The 14024-nt window shown below is 36.3% G+C and overlaps 1 protein-coding gene across 1 annotated transcript; it reads left to right on the top strand.

Moving 5' to 3' along the window:
* Positions 1 to 10991: 10991 nt before the first annotated feature.
* On the top strand, positions 10992 to 12396 carry LOC118037871 (UPF0481 protein At3g47200-like; the record flags this gene model as incomplete). Its single annotated transcript, XM_035044020.2, has 1 exon — positions 10992 to 12396. A coding segment is annotated over one exon (1332 nt), but the record flags the coding sequence as incomplete, so codon positions are not given.
* Positions 12397 to 14024: the final 1628 nt, after the last annotated feature.

Raw genomic sequence — 14024 nt, 5'->3', positions numbered from 1 at the left:
CATAATAGGGTAGTCAAGACACTAACAGAAGTACGATATGTACCTGACTTGAAGAAAAATCTCTTCTCACTTGGAGTCCTAGAATCTAGTGGTTATAAGATTATCATACATGGTGGGGTGGAGTCTTGAGAGCAATCTGTGGTGCATTAGTTGTCTTAAGAGGCATGAAGATAGTAAACTTATATTTCCTGGATGGATCTACAGTTACTGGTACACCAACTGTCTCCAAGAGTTTAGAAGATGATGAAGCAGATAATTCTAGACTTTGGCACATGCGTTTGGGGCATGCTGGTGAAAAGGCATCGCAAGGATTGGTCAAGCAAGGTTTATTAAAAGGCACCAAGACTGGGAAGCATGGGTTCTATGAGCATTGTGTTCTTAGAAAACAGACAAGGGTCAAGTTTGGCACTGTGGTACACAACACAAAAAGGATTCTAGATTATGTTCACACAGACGTATGAGGACCTTCAAAGAATGAATATATTGGAGGTAATTGTTGGTTTGTTACTTTTATTGATGATTTTTCAAGACGAGTATAGGTGTACATGATGAAACACAATGATGAGGTCTTTGATATTTTTTTGAAATGGAAGAAAATGGTGGAGACTCAAACTGGAAGGAGAGTTAAGACTCTTCGGTCATATAATGGTGGTGAGTACACTTCAGATCCTTTCTTTGAAGTTTGTTAGGATGAAGGGATCAAACGACATTTTACTGTGCGCAAAACACCACAACAAAGTGGAATAGCAGAACGCATGAACCGCAGGTGGAGAAAGTCCGATGTATGCTATCACATTCAGGACTAAGCAAAGTGTTCTGGGGTGAGGTGTTAAGCTATGCTCGTCATATTGTTAATCGGTTACCTTCAGCAACATTAAATGGAAGAACCCCCTTGGAGGTATGGTTAGGCTCTCCTACAAATGATTATAGCTTGTTAAATATTATATTAGTTTCACTTATTAGCTATACATAATATATTTATATCAGTTATAAATTAGTTTGTAACAGACCGTAATTATAGGAGTCTTTCCATAATAGTTTTACTGCCTACTGCTATACAAAGGCAGATGTATTGATGAATTAATATCTTGAATTCAATATACAAAGATTGTGAATAAAATTCGAAGAGTAAAACTCAATTCGTATCATGGTATCAGAGCATGGAAATGCATGACTGATATATCTTTCACTTGAAATCCTTTTTATCTGCATCCTTGTCTGTTTATATCTCCTTTTTTCAGTTTACTTCAACAGCAAGATCCTGCATTCTATCTGTCAAGATCCTACATTCTATCTGTCAATTTTTGCAATCTGTTCTGCTATACAGATATCACCTATTCCAACCAGTTCTTGAAATATCCCTCTGTATTCTGATCCTGAAATCTATTCTTGAATCATAAAACATGTTCTTGAATATATTTCTTCGGTTCTGCATTTTTTATCTTGAAATCCAGTCTTGAATCGTACAAATCCAACCAGTTCTTGAAATATTCTTCTGCATTCTGATCTTGAAGCCTATTCTTGAACATTTCTTCCTCTTTGCATCCTGAGATCATCTTTTTCATGATGAATGATAAGACAACAGAACCTACACCCATTATCCATGTACAAACTGAAAACTCTGGATTCACAACCAGTGTTATCCTCACTGAAACTAATTACGATGTATGGTCTCAGATCATGGAAATGCAGATTGCAGGAAGAGAAAAGCTTGAATATATTATGGGCAAAACACAACCACCACAGGAAGCTGATGTGTCTTATTCAAGATGGTATGCAGAAAACCAAAAAGTTAAAGGATGGCTTCTAATGTCTATGTCACCAGACATTATGAAAAGATACATTCAGTTGCACACCGCAAGAGAAATATGGAATGCCTTGTCTAAAGCTTTCTATGATGGATCGGAGGAATCACAACTTTTTGCACTTAACCAGAGAGCCTTCTCCACAAAACAGATAGGTCGACCGCTATCCACATATTATGGATGTAACAACCCGGCTTTTCAAGCCCAAAACAACAGTAATTTTTTATTTTTTTTATACTTGACACACATCATGTCGGTAATCGGCGAACATGTTCCCTTCACATCATCAATATATAATCCATACATCAACAACAACTAACATTTCATTTAAAAGTGAATCTTACATAAACTCATAATATTATGTTTGCATGACTAGAAGTTCGCATTTAAAATATGCATGCATAGTCATGAGTTTGTATTCTATCCTACAAATAGTCATCACGAATATAATCTAAAAGGATCTAACAATAGTTATACATTCAGTACATTGATTCATATAAAATACATCATAATTTAGAATGCAACTACATGATTCTTGCAAAAATGGGTTCCCGTGAATCGGGTTTCCTAGGCACCTTGTTGGTATGACGTCCCTACTGCAGAACAAAACATTTACAAGAATGCAATTACTTAATAATAATAATAACAATAAGAAAATGGTCTAGCAGTTTAATGAAGCATTAACATTATCTCATGTTTGAAGCGTGACATTTGTAGTTCCTTTATGTTCTTGCTATACATAACTTGCAGTACATATAGATGCACCAATTCTTGCAATCAACTATAATATTAAATCTGACCCTTCTTTTAAGACTTCATTTGTCGAGGTTAACCATTCACTCACCCCGGCCATCCCCTTCGAATTCCATCAGCCAGAACTAATCAATCGTTTGTCCCGGTCATCTCTTCGGATGCCATTAGCCGAAGCTAATCAATCGTTTGTCCCGGTCATCCATTCGGATGCCATTAGTCGGAGCTAATCAATCGTTTGTCCCGGTTCATTCGGATGTCATTAGCCGAAGCTAATCAGCCGTTTGTCTCGGTCATCCATTCGGATGCCATTAGCCGAAGCTAATCAATTGATTGTCCCGGTCATCCCTTTGGATGCCATTAGCCGAAGCTAATCAATCGTTTGTCCCGGTCATCCATTTGGATGCCATTAGCCGAAGCTAATCGATCATTTGTCAACATTTTTAAGCATTTGGCAAATCTGATATCTGAATTAACACAATACAGCAACGTTGATGATAAGTTATTTCATTGTTCAAGGTCATCTCTTCAGATGTCATTAGCCGAAGCTAATCAACCATTTGTCAACATTTTAAGCATTTGGCAAATCTGATATCTGAATTAACATAATACAGTAACTTTCATGATAAAGTATTTTCATTATTCAACATTATTTAAAAGGAAGGTGGAAGTCACCTACCTGCAGTAGAAGTTCTACTCGTGCTCCCCTGTTGCTGCTGTTGCACCACACCGGTGGTCCCTCCTACAGTCACAGACTCATCTCATAAATTTTTCTAATTCAAGGATATGTTTTATAATAATCATATCAATAGCTAATAAATCTTTCTTTCAATCATTTCTTTCTTTATATCTTACGTTTTTCTCATTACACCATTTAATGTTGTCATCCCTTATCCAACCATAGTCATCATTCCTTCAGGCCGATATTATAAAGAATCCATATTCATCTATTACTCATATGTTACTTTTTTTATGCATGTTCATTTCCTCATAATAACATACATACATATATCATGTATATTTTCAGAGTCAGTATCTCAATATGCAAGTGTTCGTATGACTTAATTCTTTTAAATAGTATTCTCGTGGAAGTCTACTGTTACTATTTGACTTTGAAGTGTAACTGTTTGACTTTTTGAACTGTTACTGTTTGACTTTTTCAACTGTTACTGTTTGACTTTGAACTATTACTGTTTGACTTTTTCCAACTGTTACTGTTTGACTTTTTCCAACTGTTACTGTTTGACTTCCAACTGTTACTGTTTGACTTTTTCCAACTGTTACTGTTTGACTTCGACCTGTTACTGTCTCACTTTGAACTGTTACTGTCTAGACATTTGAACTGTTACTATCTAAACATTGAACTGTTATTTTCTAAACATTTGAACTGTTACTGTCCACACATTGAACTGTTACTACCTGAACACTCATCAGATTTTTAACTATATCTAGAGTAGTTGTCTAACTTTGAACTGTTACTATCTAAACATTGAACTATTATTTTCTAAACATTTGAACTGTTACTGTCCACACATTGAACTGTTACTACCTGAACACTCATCAAATTTTTAACTATATCTAGAGTTGTTGTCTGACTTTGAACTGTTACTGTCTCACTTTGAACTGTTATTGTCTAGACATTTGAACTGTTACTTTCTAGACATTTGAACTGTTACTGTCCACACATTGAACTGTTACTACCTGAACACTCATCAGATTTTTAACTATATCTAGAGTTATAGAACTATATTTCAAGCGAGATTAGTCTCGTTGGAAAGCTAACACACAAGGCTACAAGTTTTCTGAAGGAAGGAGAACCCAATTCTTCCTTTGAGATAGTTAAAATTTCTCATCAACAAACACTACCCTATAGGGTCTGTTAGGACCCAATCTCGGTTGATGACCTATAGTTGGGGTTCTACAGCTCCATATTGAGCAAGACCAATTTCTTAGTTAGCTAACATTAAAACTACAATTACTATGAAGAAACTTTATCCTAATTCTCTCATCCTTCTACTCAAATTCTCTCCAAAAGTTAGGAGACGAATATGTCCAGATTCATCAACCTTTCCAATTACACACAATATCCATAATTTAACTTTTTTTTTCTCTATCGTCTCAACCCCTGGCCATATCACATATCGTTTAAGACTGTAAAAAAAAGAATATCTTTATAAGAGCCAATTTATCTTATTTATTTCAATCTTCCCTCTTACCGTCAAAATAAAACATTCTTGTTGATTTTACAAACTTTCCGAATAATATTCTTCTAAACACAATCATTCACACAATTTCTATCAACTATAAACAACAAAGGAATAATATTCCAAACAATCTATATTGTCAATTTGTAATGCATTATTATGAGTATAACATATCCAAATATTAACTTCATCAAATGGTGAAATTTCCAGAAATATGGGTTTAACCGAACTGACCTCAAACTTGCAGACCTACTGTGCGAGATACACAACTTCTATACCGAATGTTTGTTTCAGATCTTAACCGTTCTGAATCTAGACAGAATCAAGAAGAACAACATATCCAAGTTATAGCCTAATCCAACGGTGGCCGAAGGAGAAAACAGACAACAAAGAAGACTATCCAGAAGTGTATTTCCCCAGATATATTCCTCCCTCTGTATCTCTCAAACAGGGACTGATATAGAGAATCCCTACGATGAAAATGTACACAACATGGATGAGAACAACATATCCGAATATCGTGCTAATCCAACGGTGGAAGGTGGAGTTATAGCTGTCGGTTGATCTGCCATCAATATATCTTCTCTCCAGCCTCTCTCTAAACTCTCTCTTACTCTTGCCAGTCCCCCCAAGAGAGGAAATATAATGATATTTGTACTTCTAACATCTTGTTAATTGCACATTTATCCCCACCCCTTTTTATCATTTGTACATAAACTCCCAACCTTCTGTTATTCGAATATTGACCTCTCTTGATCTTCCATATTCATTTTGTCCTCACAAATGTTTTTCTTTTCAATGATTTAGTACTATATTCACTTTTTATTTCATTAATTTCACTATTTTTTATCTTAATTTAGGTTTCTTTAATTTAATTTAACCCATTTTACTATTGGTTAAATTTCTCTTCTTTTAAATACCTAGAAAAGTTATAACCGGGGGTTTACAATGGAGATCTAATGGAAATCTTCCAAGAACATGACCATCGGGACATAACTGAAATGAAAGATCCGGATGATATTATCACTCACAGAAGATCTGTTGAAAGATTACGGGTACATATTTTCTTGAATGGATTGGATGCAGAATTTGAACAAATCCAAGGGGAAATTCTTAGAAAAGATCCGATACTGGATTTGGAAGAAGCTCATGCTTATGTACGTCGTGATGCTGTTCGCAGATCTACTTTAAACAATGAACCTGGAGCTGGCCATGCAGAATCATCTGCAATGATGGCACGACGAGGTAAGCCAAGAAACTACCGATCAAATGGCCCTACTATTGAAAAGAATCGGACATCAGAAACTCATAACAGCAGCTATGAAATTGGAAAGGCAAAGTCAGAATATGTCTGCACACACTGTGGTGAAACTGGACATACAAAGATGAAATGCTATGAATTAATTAGGTATCCAAAATGGTGGGATCCTGCTAAAGCACCTTGTAAACGAAATTCAAAATCAAATACTCATGCTTTAGTTGCAGTGGCGACGCCTGAGAGATTTGTGGCAGAACATCCTTCAAACAAAACCAATCTCACGACTAAGGAAGCATTTGTGGCAGAACATCAACATCCGAAAGAAACATTCATAGAGGAAGAATCTGGTAAAGTATTTCATACCTCCACTCTTAGCAGTAGAAATGAATGGATAATTGATTCTGGAGCTATTGATCATATGACCGTTGACAAATTGTGGCTTAAATCCTTTAAACCATCAGAACAATATATTATATCATCAGCAAATGGTACCTCATCGTCTGTTAATGGGCAAGGATCTGTCATCCTCACTAAAAATATAAGTCTTGACTCCGTATTAGTTGTTCCAACTCTTAATTATAATTTACTGTCAGTAGCTCAAATAACTCTTGCTTTGCAATACATTGTTATGTTTTGGCCTAACCTTTGTGTTTTCAAGGATATTCAAACTCGGAAGACAATTGGTTATGGTACTAGAAGGGGAAAGCTCTATTATTTGGATTTAGCCCCAGCAAGCTGTCACCAGTTAGCTCAAGCATTCTCCATGAATAAATCTGCTGCAAATATTGAATCTGCGGCAACCTCTGAAATTTGGTTATGGCATAAACGTTTAGGACACTCATCCTTTGGATATTTGAAGAAATTAATGCCAAAACTCTTTGTTCAGCTAACAAACGTAGAGTTTAAATGTGATGTATGTGAATTAGCTAAAATCCATCGGGTTCCTTTTCAAAACAACATGAGTAAGAGCCCAACACCGTTCATGGTGGTACATTCAGATGTATGGGGTCCAGCAAATACCTGCTCTCTTAATGGTAAACGATGGTTTATTTCCTTTATTGATGATCACACATGTATGACATGGATTTGCCTAATGAAATGCAAAAGTGAAGTAAGCTCATTATTCAAACAATTTCATAACATGGTAGCTACACAATATAGTTCTACAATACAGGTTCTTCGTAGCGGCAATGGTGGAGAATTCGTTAATCAGGAATTGAAACAATATTTGATTAATCATGGAATTGTTCACCAAACCACTTGCCCTTACACCTCTCAACAAAATGGGGTTGCAGAACGTAAGAATCGTCAGCTTCTTGAAGTTGTTCGAGCCTCGTTATTTGAAGCTCATATGTCAACTAAATATTGGGGTGAAGCTATCACAGCAGCAACATATCTTGTCAATCGGATACCCTCAAGCACATTAGAATTTCAGACCCCACTGAATGTTCTTCAGAAAACAATATGCTCTCCTGCTGTGTCACATTTGCAACTAAGAGTTTTTGGATGCACAGCGTTTGTTCATCTTCACAAACCATTAAGGAATAAACTGGAACCACGAGCACTCAAGTGTGTATTTATTGGTTATGCCCAGCATCAGAAAGGATATCACTGCTATCATCCACCAAGTAAGAAACTCTACACTACACTTGATGTTGTATTTCATGAGAATAAAATGTATTACTCTTCCCTCGAATCCTCAAGTCAAGAGCACAACAAAAGTAACTGGCAGACATGTTATGACGACCTATACATTACAAGAGATAAACATACTAGTAATGCATCTTCACATACCATGCAAGATGCATTAGATGGAAATAGTGAAAAATATATAGGAGCAGAACAACAACAAACTATTGACAGTGAAGAAGACCGAATAGAGGTGCTGCAACAAGAAACTCAGGTACCTCAATTACCAGCCTCCCCACTACAAGTGTATCCTGAACTTGAATCCATAACTGAACCTCAAGTAAGTTCTGAAACTCAACTCGAAATTTTACCTCACAGAACTACGAGAGGAAAACCCAAAACTTCGTATGAACCACTTCTTACCTCTAATCCTCATTATCCTATGAATAATTATGTGTCTTATCATAGATTATCAAAGGAAAATGAAACTTTTATGAACCAAATATCTGCTATATCTATTCCTAACAGTGTGCAGGAAGCCATAACAGATTTAAGATGGAAAGAGGCCATGAATGAAGAAATGAGATCCCTTCAAAAAAATTACACATGGGAAGTAGTTGAACTTCCTGCAGGAAAGGTACCAGTTGGGTGTCGGTGGGTGTTTACCATTAAACATAAAACAGATGGCACTATTGAAAGGTTTAAAGCAAGGCTTGTCGCCAAAGGGTACACTCAGACTTATGGGATTGATTATATGGAAACATTTGCACCGGTGGCCAAGATAAATACTGTTCGTATCCTACTATCTTTAGCCGTGAACCGTGACTGGCCCCTATATCAATTTGACGTCAAAAATGCATTTTTGCATGGGGATCTCCAAGAAGAAGTATATATGGAATTACCTCCTGGATGCATTATGCAAATCAAAGGAAGCACAAAGGTATGCAGGTTAAAGAAATCCCTATACTGGTTAAAACAATCTCCGAGAGCATGGTTCGGGAGGTTCACTACAAGAAGACACCACAAATTTGCATTCCATAATCAAACACACTCAACTTCACATATGACAACATTACGATAGGTTTCTTATTTGATGAACATGTGAATGATGTATCTTAATTTCATTATGTATTCGTTTGAGGGTCTCCCATGCTTCTTTGGATGCATTTGCAGAGGCAATGATTTTAAATGTGGCCTCATCAAGGCCCTAGTTGATGATGGACTTGTCCTTGGTGTCCCTCTTTGTATCGGCTTGAAGTATCGTTCTTTGAGCATCTAACATAGATGCTTTAGCTTATTTGGATAGTGCTTCTTCGTACCCATCTTCTACGACGTCCATGATATCTTGAGCGCCTAGTAGGGCTCTCATCTGAATATACCAATTATCATAATATTCTTTGGTGAGTCTTGGTATCACAATTGATGCATTTGTGATATCCATTATGATTTGAAATGGAAAAAAAAATCAATTTAAAGTTGAAATTTCAGAAAACTGACTTCTCCAATGAGCTTGGAATTTTAATTTTTGCCAAGGACTATTTTTAAATTTCAGAACTTTTGAGACTGATTAGAGCCCGTTTGGCTATTAAAACGTAGTTTGTAACTGTTTGATAATGAAATAAAATGAGTTACTATACATGGATCCAAAATTTCCAAATAAATTTTAAGTAAAAAACACAGTTAATGAAAAGCAAAAAATTCATGCTTTTCACGCACTATGCAGCTAATTGCACTGTGTACTTTAAAAAATAATGCAGTGCGTGAATTGCACTGTTCACGTGAACAGTGCAATTCACTTGTACTGTTCGTCCAATTTTTTTTCTCTGCTGTAGTGTGTTAATTTTATTAAATTTTTTTTTTAAAAAATCTAGTTTAGAGTGAATTAAATTCATTTGTATTGTGATGTAAATAATATTTTTTTTCTCGAAAAAGTAGTATAGAGTGAATTAAATTCACTCGCACTATAATATCAATTTTATATCTGATAATATTTTATCTAATTTTATTACACGCTAAAAAAATTATGAAAACTATAGTTCTTATTGGATGAATTTTGTACGTAATGGAATTATACATAGTTTAATGGAATAATAAAAAATATTTTATATAAAGTATTATTTATTCCATGATGTAATAGGAGTAATTAAATCTACAATAGTTAAATTTAAAACTATCAATATTAATATATATTTCTTAAAATTATTTTATAACCTTAATTTTAAAAAACATTCTTAACCAAACAAATTAAATTATTTTTTCGTAATAATTAATGTAATTAATGCTTTGTGTAATTGTATGCAAGGAGACAATTGAAAATAGGCCGCGTAATACAAGTGGTTAGTGCTTAGAAATATCTGTGATGACACGTATTTTAGTACTTTCCTAAAATAATTGAAATTTGCTTTTTCGTTTTTCTTTTGAGAATAACTATCAAATAAAGTTACACATTTAAGCACTCAAAATTAAATGAAGTAAGATTATTTTTCAATCATTATGTCACAACTAGATTTTCTAAAATGAGGTAATGTTGACTAATATTTGGTCTACTGGTTATGGAAGAGTAGCAATTCCTGAGATCGCTCAGAACTTTAGAGCTTCTGGGGTTATTTTGCAATTTTTGAAATTGTTGGGGGTGTTTATTACATTTGAGAAACATGAGGAATTGTTATGAAATTTATTTAAATTTTGGATGGCTTTGAAATATTTAGTGTCTATTCTGAAATTTATGGAACTTATGTGGCTGTTTTGCAATTTCAGAAAAGTGGCTGGTCTGATTTTTTCGGATTGTTTTCTCCAGCGAAGGTGACTTTTCACGGTGAAACTTCAAGGAGGCTCGTTTAGACTCTGTTTGGGCAGATTTTTGCCTCATTACAATTATCTTGTTGAGTACTTTTCAATGGCTATCGACATCGATGACCGACCTTTTGATGATTCCCCGGTAAAATCAGAATGCTTTCATGAAACCATGCTCAATAATGCTTTCATGAAGGAAAAATTTCCCATTATTTCTTTATATTTAATTTTCATCCCGAAGGTGATAAACTATAAAAAAACAAATTCGTCAACAATGATAAAAATTGATGATTTGTTGCAAAATATAGATCAAGTCAAATGAATTATCTCAATAGAAAACGATTAAAATAGTGAGTTTTTTTTTTCAACTTTATTTTTCGGGGGCTTGTAAATGTTAAGGAACCTTTTGAAGCCAATATAATTTAATTGAGCTTCAGCAGCCATGAAAAATATCTGCGTTTAGCCATTATATTGCTGTTTGTGTGAACTTGTGAAAATTAAGACGTGATTTAAGAGAATATTGTTCGAATTTGATTTCGTGCAAATATTATTTTGGAACAGCCAAGGGAGCCATCGTATGTGCCCAGTCCGGGTGACCCAGATCGGAGCGATGAAGTTTCACTTGATATCAGTATTATAGCCGATTCTCTGACGGAGAAATTGGAGATCAAGAAGGCTTTCTCCGGGGCATGCTGCATCTATAGAGTCCCCGAACCATTGCGGGAGTTAAATGCGAAGGCATGTGCACCTCGAGTAGTCTCAATAGGCCCTTTTCACCATAACGAAGAAAATCTAGAAGCTATGGAAAACCACAAAATAATGTACCTGCAGCAGTTTCTTAAACTGAACAAGGTACGTGTGGAAGATTTAATTGACATTATCAAGTTGAATGAAGCGAAATTACGTGATAGTTATGCCGAAACCGTTGGTCATTGGAGGGAAGGCTTCGCAACAATAATCTTAGTGGATGCTGTCTTCATTATTATGCTCTTACTGAAACTGAAGTACCGGAGAGGGATTTATAAAATGAGACGTCGTGACCACATTTTCTATCCTCCATTTAAGTTAGTTGACGTGCTGTGGGATATGTGCTTGCTTGAAAATCAGCTTCCATTCTTCATCCTCAAGAAGTTGTTTGAGCGGGTAGAAAATCATGCCAATCCTGATAACCGTACCCTTATTAAGCTTACCTGTCTGTTTTTACGAACAATAATGGATGACTGGGTAAAAGAAGACAGTTGGGAACAACTCGATTCCTCCAAGGTCCTACATTTCGTTCACTTTATAAGAAAGTGTCAGCGGCCTAAGGTGCGGCACCGTCATAAGCAAGGAACAGGTATTTTAAGAGCACCCACTGCAACGGAGCTCCATCAATCTGGAGTGAAGTTCATGCATCCAGAACAAAGGTCACTATTAGATGTTACATTCAGTAATGGGATTCTAGAAATTCCACAGCTAAAAATACACGGCCGTACAGAAATCTTATTCAGAAATCTCAAGGCCTTTGAGAAATGCCATTATAAGCCTAAGGATCATTTTGTAAGTGACTATATTACTTTCATCAGCTGCCTTGTCAGGGCTCCCAATGATGTTGTACTACTTGCTCATAAAGAGAATTTGAAAAATCTGCTAAACAGTGACGAAGCAGTGTCAAATCTCCTTTGCAAACTTCATAAAGAAAGTTATGTCAATGCAGATGGTTTTCTTTCCGGTATCTGCGAAGAGCTGACTTTACATTGCAGAAAGCGTAGGCACGAGTGGAAGGCAACCTTGAAGCAGGTTTATTTCAACAATCCATGGACTGGCATCTCTGTTGTTGCTGCTTTTTTTCTCCTTGTTCTTACTGTCATACAGACGGTGTGTTCTATCCTTCAATTGCGATAAATATTTAATCCCTTTGTACTGTTCCCCCCTTATGATTGCAATGTAATTATAATCTGAAGTAATAACAGATCCTTTTCGTTTCTTGTTTTGCTGATCTTGTTGCATAATAAATTAATCCCCCTCCTAAGGAAAATAATATGCGACCATCTCCTTTCCTCTGTAACACCTAAAGAACCAGCCGTCCCTGCCAAAACACTTACACAGCATCGAAATCCAACCACACCACTACCCTGTCACCATCAACCTTGCCTCATACACCACTGTCTCAGATTTACTTTGAGCGATTCTGCTCTTGGTTAGATTATCAAACCCTCCGCAGAACTCTTAACAAATATGGCGTAGTAATTGTTATGTACATATCACGACGACACAACGGAAGAAACTGGAGGTCTGGCTTTGCTACAATGCAAACAGATTCTGAACAACAGGATCGCCTTGGAAAGCTTAATGGAATATGGTTTGGGTCTTATCGTCTACGTGCAACTTTGAAGCGGTTTCAACAGGAGAGTACAGATTCCCAGCATCGGATTCCGATAAAAAAGCATGTTCAGCGTGTATCAGTACCAGTCATGGAGTGCGACTGCAGAAGTTATTCTATGGTTGCGCGAAAAGGGAAAATCCAGCAAGCACTCGTCAACTACAAAGCAATGCATACCCTGTTACTCAAACAGAGGATATCAACGTAGCCCTTGTCATCCAAGATAATATTATTAATGCGGTCCCAGTTGTTCAACCAGTGCCTTCACTCGTTATAACACATGATCCAGAAGAGGAGGAGCTTGCATGGATGGAGAATAGCTTAGTAGGAGTGATAAGTGAAGGTGTTAATTATAAGGATATTAGGAAAGGCTTGCTTTCTAATGGAGTTCAATTAGCGGGTTTTCGTTTTATGGGTGCATCACAAGCTTTGATCTCGTTCAATAAACACAAGTACCCAACACTCAACGTTTCTGAGATCTTTAACACACAGTAGAGCAGCAATAAACACAAGTACCCAACGCACATTTCATCCTATGATTTTACGGCGAAGGAAAAGGAAGGTTAAAGTCTTTACGCCAACTGGCAGCCTTAAACAAGCTATGGCAGAAGAGGTAGAGGATTATTCAGGCTCCCTGGACTCTAGCATCAGACAAGGAAACGCTCGCTACACTCACCTCAGAGACGTGCCTGTACCAGAGAAGACCGGGAAAGATGATGAGGTCCAAGAGATGTTAAATGCTGGGCAGGTTCTGGGATTTAGAAGCGCGGACGATCTAGCGGTTCTAACTGCAGACATTGCTAAGCAATTGGATAGGGAAATTGGCGATTGGGCTAGGAATCAATAGTTGCATGTCTGCCTTTGCCTTGGTAAGGGTTAAATAACCTTATTTATACAGATTCTCTTTTGGAATAGTTGTGGACGGGGCGTGTCTGATAAGAGGATGGCTGTTAAAAATATGATTTTGCAACACAACATTGATATTTGTATCCTTTTAGAAACTAAGCGGAGAATTTGTACACCTAGTTTTGCTTATGCAATGTGGAACGATCCTAATGTCAAGTGGTGCTCGGTGGACTCCATAAATAATGTATAATTTTGAACTTAGCTACTTTTGATCCCACTCTCCATATATTTCCATACGAACAACCATTAACTCTCCAACTTAATTATAAGTATCAAACAACAAAAAGTCATAACCCAACATTAAAGAGATTATAACA

The sequence above is a fragment of the Populus alba genome, chromosome 3, assembly GCF_005239225.2.
Source record: "Populus alba chromosome 3, ASM523922v2, whole genome shotgun sequence".
Lineage (NCBI taxonomy): Eukaryota > Viridiplantae > Streptophyta > Magnoliopsida > Malpighiales > Salicaceae > Populus > Populus alba.
Note: the sequence above shows the minus strand (reverse complement) of the source record. Positions and strands in the feature narration are given on the sequence as shown.